General features: G+C 34.1%; 2 protein-coding genes across 9 annotated transcripts in view; both read right to left on the bottom strand.

Annotated features, from left to right (window-relative positions):
- Positions 1-10,401, bottom strand: part of LOC138696235 (uncharacterized) — an 89,719-nt gene extending 79,318 nt beyond the window's left edge. The window contains exons 1-2 of the mRNA XM_069820950.1: positions 10,247-10,401; positions 2,154-2,181 (exon numbers count right to left, since the gene is read on the bottom strand). Coding sequence (XP_069677051.1) covers positions 2,154-2,181; positions 10,247-10,285 — 67 coding nt within the window. The 5' untranslated portion in view covers positions 10,286-10,401. The remainder of the gene's footprint in view (positions 1-2,153; positions 2,182-10,246) is intronic.
- A 4,936-nt stretch (positions 10,402-15,337) lies between these two features.
- Positions 15,338-19,268, bottom strand: part of LOC138708160 (uncharacterized) — a 29,278-nt gene continuing 25,347 nt past the window's right edge. For all 8 annotated transcript variants that reach the window (XM_069838459.1, XM_069838436.1, XM_069838441.1 and 5 more), the window contains 3 exons: positions 19,002-19,031; positions 18,881-18,910; positions 15,338-15,600 (listed from right to left, as the gene is read on the bottom strand). In XM_069838459.1, the coding sequence (XP_069694560.1) occupies positions 15,569-15,600; positions 18,881-18,910; positions 19,002-19,031 (92 nt within the window). In that variant the 3' untranslated portion in view covers positions 15,338-15,568. The remainder of the gene's footprint in view (positions 15,601-18,880; positions 18,911-19,001; positions 19,032-19,268) is intronic.

Below are 19,268 nucleotides of genomic sequence, written 5' to 3'. Positions count from 1 at the left end.
AGAGAAAACAGCTGTGCAGCGTTTTGTTTTATATACAGCCAGTGTCATTTGTTCTTTAAATATGGCTTTCAAAAGTTAGTACACAGCTGTAAAAAATGCCTCAGAATCAAAGTTTCTTGTACGAAGAAATAGGCCATGGATTGAGTTAAAGGACGTGTGAAGTATTTGAGTGCAAGTTAGTAACAATAAATTTCATAGCTACGGGAAATCAGTTATTGAACGCTCCTCATATTGTGACGATTGAGGTATGTTATTAAGGATTCAATAAATCTTGGCTGTGTGGTACAATAAACAGAAATTTGAAAAATAAAGCAAGAAAAGAAACGCAAATTAAATTTTATAAAGTAATGGCAGTACCATCTTTGCTATTTGGATCAGAAAGCTGGACGATGACTGCAGCTGACAGCAAAAAATTACAGGCCGCTGAAATGAAGTTTATAAGGTCAGTCAAGGGGTGTACTATATCGGATAAAATTAGAAATGATAAAATAAGAGAAGAATTGATGATCTTTTCTCTAGAAGAAGAAATTAAGAATTATAGAGATCATGGGCAGAACATGTCAATAGAATGACATCAGAAAGAATCCCAAGAATAATGATGAATTATAGAGCTGGAGGGAGAAGACATCCGGGAAGACCTAGGAAGCGTTGGACGGATACACTATGAACATCCCTTGAATTGAAGAAGAAGAAGAAGAAGAAGAAGAAGAAGAAGAAGAAGATAAATCTTGGAAACTGATAAACGACATACCTTACGTTAGGTTTTTATTCCAGTGAACGCCTCAATTTCAACCATATTTGATTCACTCACGCAAAAATACATTGAGAGAAATTTATCCAAGGGATTTTCATCCAATACATTTATCCATGAATCATCGTTCCTACATGGGACTCTTTATTTTGCAGATTCAGGAACGACTTGTACAATTAAGGGTATTTTTAGATGAAATGGTCTGGAATCTGTTGTGTCAGGCCTCTGTGACATTATTATTGCGAGATTCGTTACATCTGGTACTTGATAGAATTTCGCCTTTGTTTTCCATTACTCAAAATCACAGACACAGATTTCTATTATTTGTCTTCGAAAGGGATAACCATGGTTACTCAAATATTAGAATTAATATTGTACAAGAATGTAATAGTTGAATTTTTGTGCGAGATCGTGCGTATTTGCTTGTTTTCCGCACGGAACCAATACGCGATAAGTGTGAAATACCACATTCAGTATTCCCAACGTAACACACATAACAAATTCCCTCTTCTTACCGCTTAAGCGCGACATTCATTTTACTGCTTTAGGCTTTTAACATATTATTTTTAGAGACGTTTAACATAGTAATAATTATAAATTGGAAACTTACCACTGCAATTTCACCTAAATTGCAATGTTAATTATTGTTTTTAAATATTTGCAAAAATTAAGTAAAGTCTGCTACTCCACGAAACTTATTGCATTCCTGATACAAGTAACATTAAGGAAGCCGTGAAAAAATCAACGAGATTCCAGATGCCGATGTTATTACTGCAATATGTTATATAAAATAATATTGTTAAAATATTAAAATGAAAAATGAATCATTACATAACCTTACCGTTTGTTTTAAGTTCGCATTTATAGACTGGGGAAAAAAAAGACAGACGTATATCACGGCCTGCTGGAGTATAGTAAACACAGAAAACATTTTATAGCAACAATGTTGAAGATAGATATTTTGGTATTCCAAAGTTGCCGTCATTAAACAGAAACCAAGATGGAGATTTCATTGCAACTAATTAGAAATTCCTCTTTCAGGTATGTAATAAACGATCTTCGCACAAAGTAATGTACAATACACGAGCGGTATGTTTGTTTTCATGTTCTCGGAAATTGAAATACCTCAACTACGTTTCGCTTTTTCAATCTTTTCCTCGACCATGAAAACGTCAACATACCGCTCTTGTAACGTATATTACTATTACAGCATAATTGAACCTGGGCCAAATTTGTGAGTGAAATTTCCAGTATTAATTATCCAATCGTATCAATATTCCCCTATGAAATGACCGTTTCCCAAATATTGTGGTCGACTAACCGGAGAATAAATAAGAAATGTGTGGAGAAATATTAAAGAACTAGAATACAATCTTATTAAAGGAAATATATGTCAACTCACATGATCTCTTGTGACCACCTGTTGCTACCTGAAACATAAAATTGCATTATTAAATAACTTATTTCATATTTACTCAAATATTATATAATTATATAAATTGATCCACACTACAATTAAAGTTAATGAAACATTCCTTTTCATTTTCGTACCTCGTGACTAGTGATTAGCAGAAAATCACTGACCTGTGATTTTATCACAGTGATCGAAAAATCACGATCACACCTGTGATTAAACAGCTTTCTAAACAGTGACCACAGTTCGAGGACACTACTGCTCACCATGTTCTTTTCTCACTGCGTGCGCTGAGCTGCTGTGCTTATGCTACCTAGTGGCAAAACTGGGAACTACGCCAGCGAATTGTAAACCCCCGAATTTAACAACGCATTCAGTGCAGCCAACTCTGTAGATTTCAGGTTGATCCTGGCAGATTTCAATTTCTTAAATCCGGGAAATATAGGCCTACTATTATTATCAGCCGAGAGTCGAAAATCTGACAGGATTTTACATTGTTTAATTGACTCTATTATTTTAAGCAGTAAAGTAAATTGGCTACACAATTCAACTAGTAAAATTACAATATTAACAAAATCTTTTCAAGAATGACAATGACTAAAAAATAATAGTGTTTCATTAATCTTTTGAGTGATGTGTGAATTATGTCAAAACTATAATTTTCCGTTTTTATACATAGCTTATACTATAATATTTGACTTCAGAAATACTGGAAAAGATCAAATGGATAATCATTATGTTGGGTAGGCAGACGAAAAATGTTCAGGTTATTTGTTCATTTTCATTCAGTGTTCTGCCCAAGGATAGGTCTTTCACTGCAAACCCAGCTTTCTCCAATCTTTCCTATTTTCTGTCTTTCTTTTCGTTTCCTCATATGATCCATATATCTTAATGTCGTCTATCATCTGATATCTTCTTGCACCCCGAACAGTTTACCTATAGTATTAGACAGAGGTCTGCATAGGACGTTTTCGCTCCAGCGCCAAGTAGTTCATAGCATAATCCGATAGGTAGCGCACATGCATATGGGTAAAATTGTCGCGAGCGATAAATCCTCGAACGGTATAAGCCGAGCGTTAGATATTCGTTCTTGTTACAGTGATGAACTGTGTAGTAACATCGTAGATGTTTATAATTTCAAAACTTTGCAGTGTTTAACTAACCTCTCCATAGTACAACTACAAAACTTGCTTTAAAATGTAATATAAATGTTGTAGGTAAATGTCCCCCCCCTCCACACAGGAGTGCTTTTGTTTTTGCCATATGTGATAGATGTTATTGGATGTAAATGTAATTATTATAAACGGAGAACACAATCACGATAATGCAAGAAATCTATCAAGTTTTCTAATAATAATAATAATAATAATAATAATAATAATAATAATAATAATAATAATAATAATAATAATAATAATAATCACTAATAATTAGTGTATCAATCTTTGCGTGTGTAACAGTTGTGCAGCATGATTATTCGTTTTATTATATTTTCTGTGACGTTATCTCAGTACTAATATTGTTATTAATCTACTGCTATATCAATAATATTTTGTAAAACGTTTCTACATTGTCGCAGTATATAGGCGGAACACTATGTACGGACCTATCATATTATATTATGTGGTAAATCAAATATTGAATAATTATTAATTAGCAATAATAACTGTATATCAAAGTTTTTCATACTATTTTATTTATAACTTCATGTTCCTGTTTTGGTACGTTCCATTGACTGTTCCATTAAACGTTTGTCATAAACGCAGAAAATAAAGCCTTATTTTTACCGTGTGAGCAAAACATGTGTGTATCTTATCTGTCGCCTTCCATACAAGATAAGACATGTCGGTGAGATGACCTTGTACTGTGCTTCTATTTATTACGAGCGTATCACGACAGATCGAGCGTGCGACATTCGACCGAGTTCAAGCGAGCGATTTAACTCCAATGCAGCACTCTGGTATTAGATTAAACGAATGAATAAATAAATAAATAAATAAATAAATACTGACTTTCAAACTTTTAATCTGTTTTTGAAATGATGAAGCGCCTATATTTACAACTCAGTATTATGCTTACACTTGACTTTTGTGAGGTGCTAACATATAACCTAAACATTTTCACGGCCTCTCCTACCATGTACGAAATATCGAGAGCATTGAAACATCACAGTGAGACGATCTGATGAGCGGGGAAGAATGGACTATTCAGTATTCACCTCGAAAAAGTTCTCTGTTCAATCACTGTTTATCACTGTTTCACTGTCTAAGATCAACGTGATCATAAATGAACAATCACACGTCGGACAGTGTTCACTAAAGAGCAGTTTATCTCATCACTAGACTTCGTGGAATTGCCACGAGAATCGTAAGGTTTACTATGCACGCAGCATAGACTGTATGAGAAGGGGGCGTGCAACGGATGGAGTATGCCTCTGATGTAAACACTGAGCAGTATATTGCGGTTACAATAAAACCTGTATCCTGCATTCAAGAAATATAATGACTGATCACTGAAGTAGGAAATGTCTAAACATGTAAATACACAATTATTTTATAGTGAGATATATTAACTCTTAAATGTAAGATACTCACATCATCCTTGAATATGTGCATTGCAGTGAAGAGTTACGTACATTTTGAGCTACTGCAAAGTGAACCTCCTCCGATGGTGACTTAACCCTCAAACGGAGTTGTGACTGTTTTATGACATAAGTGGAGTTGTGGGGTCAAAAACGATACCACTACAAAATGAAGTAAAATATCAATTTTGTTTACTTTTTAAGATGATGTAATAGGAATTTCAATTATTATTATGTTTGTTTACATAATTTAAGGACATATAACTAATATGAGTACAATATAATTATTAGTAATTTGTGCAAAACTTTGAAAAACAATAGATCATAACATAATATAACACCGAAAGTCTGTACGACAATTTTGAGTTAATTTAAAATTATTGTAAAAGATAAAGTTCCATTTTATCATATTTTCTTCATAACGATCACATTAAAATGTAGTAATCACAATAAAAATGTCAGTCTGGTTGCATACTTTGCTGTCAAACTGGATTTCCTTTGTTCTCCACACTCTCTACATGTAACTGATCGGCAAGCTGGCAAACTGGACGGTCGCAACTAACACAGTACTGGTTTGTCTTCTTCTCTTTTGAACGAGGACACAGCGCGCAACGTTTTCTTTTCGATTTCTCGCGTGTTTCTTCAATCTTTGTCAGAGGTTCCTTCAAAATCCTGGAAACAATCATTCTGAGTTCTTTTGGGAGTCGGTCATTTACAAGCCTTTCATGTAGGTATGGCTCTGTAAGTTGTCTTCCTAGCGTTTTCAGGAATTCAAAGCGGGAAATGGGTATATAGTCTTTGAATGATGTCTGTAATATATAAGAATTGACACCAGTAATATTCAGAATTGCATAGAAAATAGCCAGAGGTCATGTTCGGGTTCGTCTGCTGCTACTATATGTAATACACTTTTCGTCAAGGCTATCTACTCCCCCTTTTGTTCTATTATAGGAGGAAATAATTTCAGGCTTGCCTGTCTCAGGATCTGTGTCTACTGAATGATGCATGCTAGAGAGCAAAATAACAGACTTTCCTTTCTTAGGCACGTGGGAAATTAATGTGCGGTCATTTTGGAAACCATATTCAGTTGAGCCTACTTTACGTTTCCTGTCTGCCTGAAATTCTTGTGGAATGTCTTTCTTGTTTTTCCGCATCGTCCCTACATAAGTTAGTTTACGGTCTCTGAGTGCGAAAACTAACGCCATGGAAGTGAAGTAATTGTCAGCTGTAACATTTGTTACTTCCACAAATAGGCTTCACTAATCTCAGTATTGATTGTGTTGGTTTCTGCAGCGTTTTTTCTTGTGCTGTCAGACCTATCCCATCACTGTCTTTCCCACCATATATATATCCATTCAAGAGATAATTAGTGTTAGCATCAGACAAAATCATAATTTTCAGCGCATATTTCTCCGGCTTACTAGCCATGTAAACCCTAAATTTGCAGCGGCCACGGAAACTACTAGCATCTCATCTACACAGGCATAAGAACATATATTATATCAAGCCTGAGAGTTTTCAACCATTTTGTGAAAAATATACGACACTGCTGCACATGGATCAATTTCCTTCCTTGTTGCTCGTGTTGCAAAATCATAAAAACGCAAGCAATATATCAAAATGTATGTTCGCCTGACAGAAAGAATGGCACGGAAAATATCCCTTCCAGTACCATCAGTTGCAAACATGGGCTCGAGACTTTCATGGTTTGATTTGAAAACTGCTGTGTAATACAGGAACCCGAAAAATGCCCTCAGCTCTACTGCATTAGTGTCTCTCAGTTCTGTACGAGTTGTATCAGAAAAATTTGCGCTGTAGGAACTAATTTTCTCATTTGTGTGTATAACAATTTCTGTAATCATGTCTTCTGTGAATAAACATTCACATGCCTGTAAAGGATTGCACGAATTCCCTAAATTTTTAGCTTTTCCTTTCAGTGTAGGAACTTTCATTACAATATTGTGTGCTGGTGTTCTTCTGTTTCTATTAGGTTCGATAGCTGACCATTTGCATGCATTCTTACCGTAGAAATTCAATGAATCATCATTTGGTTGGTTTACATCTTCATCCACTCCATTTGAATCGTAATCTTGTTCTGAATCCGTGTCATGTGCGGAATTATAGTCCGGATCATTTTAGTCCTCACATCCACTCGCATCACTGCCGTCACTTTCATCTACAACACTGTTTACAAAGCGTGGGAAACCCGAATCGAGAACTGATACACTTTTACGCGCATTAATAGCCATACTCCATTATGAAAACTCGTTGGTTGTACATTGACAAGGTGCAGATACACAACTGAAGTTGAGGGGTCGAAAAGGATACCACTCAATATTTTAGCTATTACTGGAAATAAATAACGGTACCTGCTGGTCAACGACACAGCCAATGGATTAAGCTTGACAAAAGGAAAAGGTACACAAAAGATTAAGAGAAAGAATGCAACGGTTAAGGAATTTCAGGGGTATACAATTTGTCTGGTATCGAAAACGACCCCACAACTCCGTTTGAGGGTTAAACAGTTTTTAAATTGGGAAAATGTACGTTCAACATCACACGATGTAATAGGTGCATATTTGAAGAACGGAAAGTCACTACTTTTTAGTACACCAACTTCAGACGTCTTGTCGTGACCTGATTGTACATCATTTATAATACGAAGTTGTGAATAAGCAGAATTTTTAACAATAATGTTCCTCAACTTACATTTCACTTTTTCTGAAATTAGTGAATTATTATTTTTTATAACGGTTTGTGATACTTTATACACTATATTAAGGGCTTCTGAGAGTTGTAGTTTAGACATTTCTAACAGGGTGATGCTTTTGGACACGATTTTAAAATTAGAATCAATGAACACAATATCTTCCAATAGCTGTTCAGAAGGCAATGATTTTACAGCTGCAACAGCGGAACTGTCTGTGCTATCCAATGCATCAACTACCTCCATTATTTTGCCGTAATGTTCTGCATAATAATTAACAGCATCCAACCACGTTACCCAACGGGTCAAGACTGGCTGCGGGGGTAAGGGTATTCCAGGGGCAATTATTTGGAACAGCAACACTCTCATTGTGGCATGTTTGAATGAATTCTTGTCTGCACTGAACAAATGTTAAGCTTTGACAATTCCAACCACAGTAATGCAAAAACAAGTGCTTACATAGGTATACATTAGTTGTAGCTGCTCTATCTATTTGCACCGGTCACAACTCTTAACATGAACTGCTTATACTACGAGACCGGGCGGTCGCTCACCTCCTCTATACGACCGTACATCGGCAACCTGATTGCATGCTGCGTGTGGCAATTCAACGAAGTCTGCTCATCACTATTCGTGACCCACTGTCGACTATTTACTGTAGAGTTTGAAAAAACGTTTTGTTGCACAGATATCGATACTTTAAAGTCCCAGAAAGAAGGCAGTGCTCCGATTGACCTTCAGTGGTCGTTTTTAACAGTTAACAGAAGTTACATTAAAATGGGATGCTGCTAGAGACTTATTCTTTAGATCAATGGTGACCAAAGCGGGTGTCGTGATTACATCGTGTATCACAGATATTCAAACGGGTACGAGCAGTTTCCTATACGTTGCTGTGTGTTTCATTCGCGTACTGAAGGCAAGCAGTGGCGGTATTATGTCGCTCTACAAACTCTGTCTCTGCAAGCAGTAAGAGGTGGTTTCGTGAAGAATGAGAAGGAGAACTTTTTTGTTGTTCTGTCGGACAAAATGTAATATGTTTACTTTGCTCAACGGTTCAATTAGAAGTATATAGAAATATTAATTACCACGCTGAATAGTTTATTATTATTATTATTATTATTATTATTATTATTATTATTATTGTTATTATTATTACTGACCACTAATATGTATTTTTATAATTCTTCTGTACTTGCATGAATATTGATATTTTTAGATCTTCTCCCTAGAAGGATAAAATTATTTATTTTATTTATTTATTTATTTATTTATTTATTTATTTATTTATTTATTTATTTAACCTGGTAGAGATAAGGCCATCAGGCCTTCTCTTCCCCTCTACCAGGGGATTACAACTACAATATAAAGAATACAATTACAATTATAATTACATTTAATATTGAATTTACAAATACAATAAAAAACAAAGTTCTAAAAGATTAACAGACTAATAAAAGCTAGACAGTTCATTGTAAATATTAAGAAGAGGGAACATTTTTTTATTAACTAAGTAAAAATTAAACCTACTCTACGCAGTAAGAAAATGCTTAATAAGTTTGCTTTTGAACGCTACTAAATTCCGACAGTCTCTTTTGTCACTGGGTAGGGTATTCCACAAGCGCGAAAGCGAGATTGTGTATGATGATAAATACGATGAATAGATTTTATCTGAATTTTAATCTTCTTAATCTTTAAATGAGGGTAACTATTTATTAGTTATTCATTTAATAATAATAGTGTAGAAAAACTGATTCAATATTATGTGTTAAACGTCAGGAATTGACATGTCTTAAATCATAGCCAGGAAGAGAAAGACGAGATAAATAAATGTAAGGAAGTCAGCTACCTAATGGAGTTTGAAATATCTCGTGCTCTAAAGCCTTTTAATAGAACAAAATTTCTCAAAAGAGTAATGATTAAAATAGCTTAAATAACTTGTCCATAAGAAGTTTTTAATTTTGAAAAACTACGAATTTCTTGATCAAGTATCGAGAGAAGAATTTAGAAAATTCCTGATTGTATTCAAGAGGAAGGTTTAAATTAAGCAAGAAAAATCGTATATTATTCACTGGCTCTTGATGACAGCAGTGACATTACTGATGCAGCAAAGCTTGAGATTTTTATCCTGCGGGATTGATCAAGATGTTACTACAGGAACCACCACTGGTTGTAGTTTTCATGCCAAGTGCCTTTCCTCCGTCTCCTTACTTCATAGGCTGTCTGTCGCATGTAATCACAGCAGCTCGAGTTTTGGTCACCGCTGCTATGGATGGTGATTATTATTATTATTATTATTATTATTATTATTATTATTATTATTATTATTATTATTATTATTATTATTATTGCATTGTATCCTTCACCTGACATAATTAGGAACATTAAATCGAGACGTTTGAGATGGGCAGGGCATGTAGCACGTATGGGCGAATCCAGAAATGCATATAGAGTGTTAGTTGGGAGACCGGAGGGAAAGAGACCTTTGGGGAGGCCGAGACGTAGATGGGAGGATAATATTAAAATGGATTTGAGGGAGGTGGGATATGATGATATAGACTGGATTAATCTTGCACAAGATAGGGACCGATGGCGGGCTTATGTGAGGGCGGCAATGAACCTTCGGATTCCTTGAAAGCCATTTGTAAGTAAGTAATATTATTATTATTATTATTATTATTATTATTATTATTATTATTATTATTATTATTATTTTACTACTGTTGAGTAATATTCATAAGACGAATAATTTCATTGAATTTCCAGTTCATTCTGAAACTCGGAGAAATAACTTACCTCCAAAATTAGAAGAAAAAATAGTGCGTAATCCCACATGATGTAGCATGGATGTTTCTGGCCACTAATCACTTCGCGTTTCTTAGATTTTGTAACGGTCTTGCTGGAATGAGCGCACACAAGACGAGTATCCGAGAAACAGGCAATATCGCCATTGTCGTGACTGTTGTGCAAGGCACATGACTAAAAATCAGCTTAAAATGGTAATCAGTTTTACGACTATCCCTTTTTGTTACAATTTAAAATGAGTCCGTCAGTGTTTAGTGCTCAATAGAACATCGGTTGCCATTTATGTCTATATACATAAAATATCAGGGATGTGAATAGTCGTGTAATTCTTTTACGTTCAAGGAAAATGCTTATTCTGCATATTGAAGTTAGAAAAATGTAAATAATTAAATTTGAATTTTATTGTAAATAATGCATTACCTAAATACTGAAGTAGTCGCTATAGTATGGAAAGTCTTCTGTTTTCGTATTCTACCGCTTCACAGAAACTATATATTTTGTGCGAGATCGTGCGTATTTGCTTGGTTTCCGCACAAAACCAATCCGCGGAAAGTCTAAAATTCCACATTCAGTATTCCCAACCTAACACACACAACAATTTCCCTCTTCTTACCGCTTAAGTGACATATTCATTTTATTGCTTTAGGCTTTTAACATATTATTTCTAGAGACGTTCAATATAGTAATAATTATAAATTGGAAACTTACCACTGCAATTTCACCTAAATTGCACTGTTAATTATTGTTTTTAAATATTTGCAAAAATTAAGTAAACTCTACAACTCCACTAAAGTTACTGCATTCGTGACGCAAGTAACATTAAGGAAGCCGTGAAAAAATCAACAAGATTCCAGACTCATCATAGACTGGGGGGGGGGGGAAAAAAGACAGACGTATATCACGGCCTGCTGGAGTATAGTAAACACAGAAAACATTTTAAAGCAACAATGTTGAAGATAGATGTTTTTGTTTTGCAAATTTGCCGTCATTGAACAGAAACCAAGATGGAGATTTCATTGCAACTAATTAGAAATTCCTCTTTCAGGTATTTAATAAACAATCTTCGCACAAAATAATGTACGATACACGAGCGGTATGTTTTCTTTCAATTCTCGGAAATTAAAAAGCTCAACTACGTTTCGCTTTTTCAAACTTTTCCTCGAACATGAAAACTTCAACATACGCTCTTGTAACGCATATTACTATTGTGTAAAATGTGGAAGTGTTCACTACCAAAATTCAGTTTCAGTTACAACTCTTTAAGTTTTTAATCTACCGTATACAGCAATAATAACTTACAGTGCTTCAAATTTCTACTCCAAACGACTCCAATATTTTTATAAAAGAAAAAGTAAGACAAATTAAAGACCGTACTTTCCAATAAATAGTTTGCAGTCATCTAACTTATCGGAACCGAAATATCAATTAAATTTATAAGCATAAATTTTTTCTACGTACTAGGTAATCAATATCTACTTCGTAATGTGAAGTAGGAAAACATGAAATATCATGTTTGTTCCTCGATTATGGAAAAGTTATAGTATACTGTTTGACAAAAATGACAGTATTTTCCTTTTGTATTTTAAAGTCTTATCGCTGTCCACGTGTTGACAACAACAGTTTAAGTAGCTACGTTTTTATCGTTATTAACAGTTTCCAAACCTGATAGCAGTTTCCTTAAAATAAACAATTGAGTCAGTGTCCTGATGTAAAAGTTTGTTTCCTGATATGTAACACTAATTACATTTACACTCGCCTTTGGAGTGATAAGGAATAGTGATAAATTCAGTATTATTTTCGCCACTCGCTACAGAAGTCGAGTGTGAAAGAAGTATTTATTTAATAATTGAACAACTGTTTAACTGTAAATTTCTTAGTTGAAGGCCATAGCATTTTAACATAAACTGAAACTACATGTGTGATAATTGTTCATGGGCTTACGATTTGACACTAAATGAAGTGTCCATAAAAATAATGAGCTGATTTACTGTTCTTGCATTTTTCATTAGAATCTCTCTTTCTTCTAACTTAAAAATGCCACAACTTTACCAATTTACATACAATTTTATTTAAGATACCATGTCACAAAGTAGAATTCTGCAGTTCTGATTTACTTCACCTTATGGCCTAAAACACACCAAAACCAGAAGAAGAAAAGAACTTTCTGTGGACCTTTCAAATGATTTAATTTGATTACAGCCATATATTTTTTTTTTAATTTACACATATACTTTAATATTGAGAACAATTCTGCAATTAGCAGATTGATTTATACAGATTTTATTGTATTGCCTATTGAAAAAATTTGTAAATATAATTTACTAACTTACTACCACAGAAATCAAATAAAACATAAAACTAATCGACATGAATATCGTACTCGAAGACAAAAGTCTACTTTCCCATTGAGCTTAAATGTCATACAAGTGTAGCCTTTAAAGACGGTGCTAGTTTCGGCTCAAGACTTTATAATAAAATTACAAACCATTTTCCAAATTTGAAATATTTTAAAATTGAAGCTTTTAAAAAAGAAATTTGTAAAATTATCCATGATATATAATATTAACAAATGTATCTTTTTAGCTTTTATTTCTGTCGACTATATTCATGTTTTTATTGAATATCACTGGCTTCTGTCCGATTGTTAATTTATATTAAATGTGTATTTTTCTCTCTTTTTCTCTTTCTTCTTTATTCTTGCTCTTGTGTTGTATTTATTGGTTTGAATTAAGTTACTTACTGTATTTAGTAAACTGTCCTTGTAAATTTTATGTTATATTATTGACTAAGACCACACTGTACACGAACCTTGTAAAGAAGTTTTCGAAAATATTCATAAACAAATAACAGTTAAATTTTGCAATTAAAGTGAGTGAAATACAGTCGTTGGATTTAACTGAATATTCCGTTGAAAAGGAATTAAATAAGCATCTTGTAACGCTTGCATTCTGCATGTCAACTTTATTAATATGTGGTTTTTTATGTCATATGGGAAGACTTCTGTTTTCTAGCTCATAAAGAGGAAGCAAAGCACAATATACACCCATTAATATTGGTATAAATATGAATTAAAGCCTATAAAACACTGGCGAGACCTGTTTTCATGTATGAAAGTGAAGCTTCGGCCATACGTAAATATGATGAACACCGACTCACTGTCAATGAAATGAAATTTTTAAGAAGAACCGCTGGCTATACTACATTAGACAAGAAAAAAAATTTGGGTATTTTGAAAGAATGAAATATTGATCCAGTTTTCGATAAATTCAAAATTATAGACAGAAAAGGAAATCTCATATACTCAAGATGCCTAGAACAAAGATACCATTATAGGCACACCATTTACAATTATTGACGTTTTATCTATTTTTTTTTTTTTTTTTTTTTTTGCTAATAGTTTTGTCATTCACCCATATGAAGCCAGTTGATTAGATGAAAATACAGACAGAGTCGTTGTCCAGGGTGCACCATAGAAGTCTGGTCTACGCTACACCCGCGAGAAATAATATGGCGGAGATTTGTTGGAATGCCACAGGGGAACCGGAGATCCCGGAGAAAACCCCTGTGTTACCTGGACCACGGGCGTGCGAACACAAATTATAAATCGGGGATACACAGTAGATCGAACTCGGGTCCGCAGGATTATAATTCCAGCGCTCTAGTCTATAGATCACTGTGGCAGTACTTATTGACACTTCTCTGTGAATTGATTTCTTGGTCATTAGCGAACAAGAAAATAATTAAAATCGTTTTTCTTAAACGAAATTCATTTCTTAACTGTATCTATTATTGTGTAACAGCTGGGTCTGTATACAGTACACGAGAGAGAAGGAGAGAGAGAGAGAGTCTTTTTGTGTTTTTATGTGCGTGAATATTTTATGTGTGTATGCAATTTAATTCAATGTAATGTATGTAATATGTGTATGTTGTGTTGTCTTATGTACTGTACTGTACTACAATTAATTTATGCTTTGTGTTTGTACGCATGTATGTATATCAACATATTTGACAAATAATATTCGAGATAGTAGAAAACACAATCATATAATTCTGTCAATAATTCTGTAATTACGTGTTACGTACACCGTTTTGCTGCATTGGGCTATTACCCATAATAATTTATTTGTAGTAACTGTATAAGAGCATGAGTCAGCAATTTAAGAGCTTCGTGCAAAAACGAGGTAGCTCCATTCTTACAAAGTTGTGGAAAACATAAAAACATTATAAAATTTCAAATTTTAAATGAGCTTCTTTCATTTTTCAGAGTATGTCCTAGATACCTAGGAGTTTCATTTTATCGTTCACTCATTTGTTCCAACCAACAATTTACAGGGGTAAAATATGAACAAATAATGGAGCTATCTCATTTTTGCAATTAATTTGGATGTAATTAGCTACATTTCGGACTGAACACACATTTACGTGCGAATATCATGAAGTACAACACGAGACATGGCAGATAGATATATGTTTCGAGAAAAATTGTTTTAGTGAAAAATTTCATAGTCTATTTTGGGTAAGCCATTGATTTTGTCCTTTAAATATGCAGAAATTTTATCCCAACAAATGTAACATTTTAAAATTCCTTTGCAGAACGAAAAGCTTAATTTTATTGGGATGAATTTCTGCTAATTTTAAGGACAAAACTAAAATGCTTTCAATCACGTATTCTTAAATTGACTGAGCGTAATGTGAATTCAATCAATGGCTTTCCCTTAACACGCTATGAAATGTTTCATGTGAAACAATCTTTATCTCGAAAAGGAAGCAAAAAACGAGCCGAATTGTGTTAAGCTGTTTTGTTTGAAATATCTCAAAGAATAACCCCCTGAAATTCATGACATTACTTACGGTTCATTTTATATATAGCTCCAGGAACTGCCACCTTTTTGCAACGACACAATTGGGAATTCATTACGAATTCCACTGTATCTTATTGCAAAATCCTCAGAAACACACCGTTCTTGCACTAAAAGATCTGGAATATTTTTTTAACTTATGAAACAAGCAAAACTTTAATTTAACCAAAATTGTTTCAGTGAGCCCTTTAATTACTTAGTTTATTAATCGAATAGCACATAATTATGTTCATGCAATATAAACAACGGTACTTTATTGCGTCACTGTTGTGTTTACAAAATCATGCTTGCAATTAATACATACAGACTTAGCTGAGGAAATGTACACTCTTATGTTCATAATTTGTATTAAAGCAATGTTGAGAGTCTTGTTAAAAGTTTGTTCTTTCATGAAGCGAGCGTCTTCTTCTGTCAAAATATGTGATGGCTTCCGGTTTCTTCATTTTCATCCACACTAAAGTAGCCCCTTAGCAACTCCTCCGACAACTGAAAACAAATATGATTGAGTAAGTAAAATTATCCAGGAACATTAATTTTCTTCCTTCTCTTTTTGACGAGTTCACATAAATTAAGTAACTTTCCCTTTGTCCTGGCTTGATGACAAAGATCATAGCGATTATGTTTTTTCTTCGCTATGACATAATGGAGAAAAAATGGGACTATAAGGGTACAGTGCATCAGTTATTCATAGATTTCAAAAAGGCATATGCCTCGATTAATAGAGAAGTTTTATATGATATTCTTATTGAATTTGGTATTCCCAAGAAACTAGTTCGATTAATTAAAATGTGTCTCAGTGAAACATACAGCAGAATTAATATAGGTCAGTTTCTGTCAGATGCGTTTCCAGTTCACTTTGGGCTAAAGCAAGGAGATGCACTATCATATTTACTTTTTAACTTTGCTCTAGAGTATGCCATTAGGAAAGTCCAGGATAACAGGCAGGGTTTGGAATTGAATGCGTTACTTCAGCTGCTTGTCTATGCGGATGACGTGAATATGTTAGGAGAAAATCCACAAACGATTGGGGAAAACACGGGAATTTTACTGGAAGCAAGTAAAGAGATAGGTTTGGAAGTAGCTAAATCCCGAAAAGACAAAGTATATGATTATGTCTCGTGACGAGAATATTGTCCGAAATGGAAATATAAAAATTGGAAATTTATCTTTTGAAGAGGTGGAGAAGTTCAAATATCTTGGAGCAACAGTAACAAATATAAATGATACTCGGGAGGAAATTAAACACAGAATAAATATTGGAAATGCCTGTTATTATTCGGTTGAGAAGCTTTTATCATCTAGTCTGCTGTCAAAAAATCTGAAAGTTAGAATTTATAAAACAGTTATATTACCGGTTGTTCTTTATGGTTGTGAAACTTGGACTCTCACTTTGAGAGAGCAACATAGGTTAAGGGTTTTTGAGAATAAGTTGCTTAGGAACATATTTGGGGCTAAGAGGGATGAAATTACAGGAGAATGAGAAAGTTACACAACACAGAACTGCACGCATTGTATTCTTCACCTGACATAATTAGGAACATTAATTCCAAGCGTTTGAGATGGGCAGGGCATGTAGCACGTATGGGCAAATCCAGAAATGCGTATAGAGTGTTAGTTGGGAGGCCGGAGGGAAAAATACATTTAGGGAGGCCGAGACGTAGATGGGAAGATAATATTAAAATGTATTTGAGGGAGGTGTGATATGATGATAGAGAATGGATTAATCTTGCTCAGGATAGGGACCAATGGCGGGCTTATGTGAGGGCGGCAATGAACCTCCGGGTTCTTTAAAAGCCAGTAAGTAAGTAAGTAAGTATGACATAAGTTTTCATTTGAGATGAATGCAAGACAGAAATTTTAAACAGTAATATATTTTCCTATATTATCTATGACACCTTACGAATTTTGAGGTAGTTTTTCGATTCCCCGTTTGAAGAAATGTATTGCTTTGAAGTTAAAGAATTCGTCAAACCATGTTTGTAAAGCATCTTCATTATCAAACGAATTCCCTCAAGATTGTTTGATACAGAACGAAAAAGGTAGAAATCCAAGTGCGCAAGATCGGAAGAATATGGAGAATATAGAATCACCTCCCAACCAAGCTCCTGGATTAACTACTTTCGTCATGTTAGCAGTCTTCCCGGTCGTTTTTCTTCAATTGCGGTCGCAAGACATCTGAGTTGTTTGGCACAATAAATTTCAGTAGTTGTGGCTACATTACTGGGAAGAAATTCGTAGTACAGGACGCCTTCTTTATCCAATGGATGAGTAACAACGTTTGTAAGGGGTATTGTGTATTGAAACGACAGAACCTTATCCTTGCAGTGCTTTCTCCGATGATATTCTCCCCGTACAAGGGATATATTTCCCGAGTTGCCTCCGCAGCCTTTGTTCCTTTATTAAACTCGTACAGAAGAATATGTCGAAAATGTTCCTCCCCCCCCCTTCACTTGACACTCCATTTTATTTAGCCCACAAATAGCAAAAACTTTTTTCAAAAGCGCAAAATTCAAGACTTATTTACAAGCACAACACAACAAATAATAAATGACAAACGATAAACAATCTCCTAGCAACGCATTGCTGTGGTGATGAAAGAAAACGCCACGAACATAAGTGTCAACTTACGGTCTTACTAATATAAACTCTATATACAGACGCTTAACTGTCTTATACTTATACAATGAGTAGCTCGTTTATAAGTCGTGTGCAAATTCCTTACTAATAATCACTGCATACCTCGTGTATAACAGTACAACTGTTACACAGCTACGTCATAGTTCGTCATTACTTCATTACGAAAGCTAATAGAATATCTGAGGTTCTCTATTGCATCCGGTAGAGTGCTGTACTGTGCCGTCTTAAGTATCGATAGTACAACAGGCTCTGATCGATTACCACACTATATTTTGATCAAAGAGTACAAGCTATAGCTATATTATTCTAATTATTCTATTCTCTTTGGTTTGTTCTTCTGTGTTACAAGGCAACCATCATCATAAAATGACAGTCGATACGAACAGCTGATAGAGGGGCGGCCATTTTTTCTCTATATACAACGCTTAAACAAGGGGTTTCGTGTATATAACTACTGCAAAGCAATTCCCATTGTATAGTTACAGGCCGTTTATACATCCATCGCTTATGCATGGTTTATTAGTAACGTTTTCGGTCTAAACTCTGCAAAAGTCTCTTATAAAAACTTAACACGATTCTACGAAAATGCTATTTGTGTCTATATATGCTTTCAAGTATCAAAATATAATTTCCAGTGAAGCATCTAAAGATAATTTTCAACAACTAAGACATCTGTTTAAAGTTAAAACCGTATACTTTCCAGTTAAAAAAATTGTCCACTAAGTTATTAACCGAAATGCTAACGTTTGACGTTTTCTTGGAAAGTATGAATCGTATATTTTCTGAACGAAAGAGTATTTACTGTGGATATAAATTATTATTAATCATATTTTCTCTTCGCACTCTTCTTTCCCCTACTATCATATACAAATATTATAGGCCTACTCTATTTATCAGAATCTAATCTAAGGTAATTCAGTGTACAGAAAATAAGAAAAAAACTACTACATTCTATCATTTCACAAAGAAATAACCATAAGATATATTTGTTGCTGCTTAGAGTGCATTTCGTCAGAAATTTTGCAGTGTTATAATGCGATATGGTATCTTATTACGTTAAATGATGTAACATGTCACTAAAGCATTTTGTTGTGATGTGAATATACATATAATATAATATTGTAGTTACCTGGTAGATCTTGTACTGGAGCTAGGACTCCTGAAATGAGAGGACAAAGGTGAATTTGTAACATATGTTTTAACTAGTAGCATCAGATTTTCCCATTATATCTGATAACTTGAATACATACCTTTACCACCCGAAAGGACATCAGAACCTCCTGAAATAAGGAATGAATTTGTTATAAATTATTAAATGTTAAACATGTACTGTAAATTTAAAACTCTAATACAAGTACCTATTAATTTCAAGAAGTAATGTAATCTGTGAGCTGTTAGCTTTGTAAAATTTCAATTTTATTGAAACAGATCTTCTATTTAAATATTAAAAGTAATTTTATAGAGAAATGGTGAATATGAAACATAAAATATTTTACGAAAACCTTCAGAATTCCCAA

This window comes from Periplaneta americana, chromosome 1 (genome assembly GCF_040183065.1).
Source record: "Periplaneta americana isolate PAMFEO1 chromosome 1, P.americana_PAMFEO1_priV1, whole genome shotgun sequence".
Classification (NCBI taxonomy): domain Eukaryota; kingdom Metazoa; phylum Arthropoda; class Insecta; order Blattodea; family Blattidae; genus Periplaneta; species Periplaneta americana.
The sequence above is the reverse complement of the archived record's forward strand: the minus strand, read 5'-3'. Positions and strand labels throughout refer to the sequence as shown.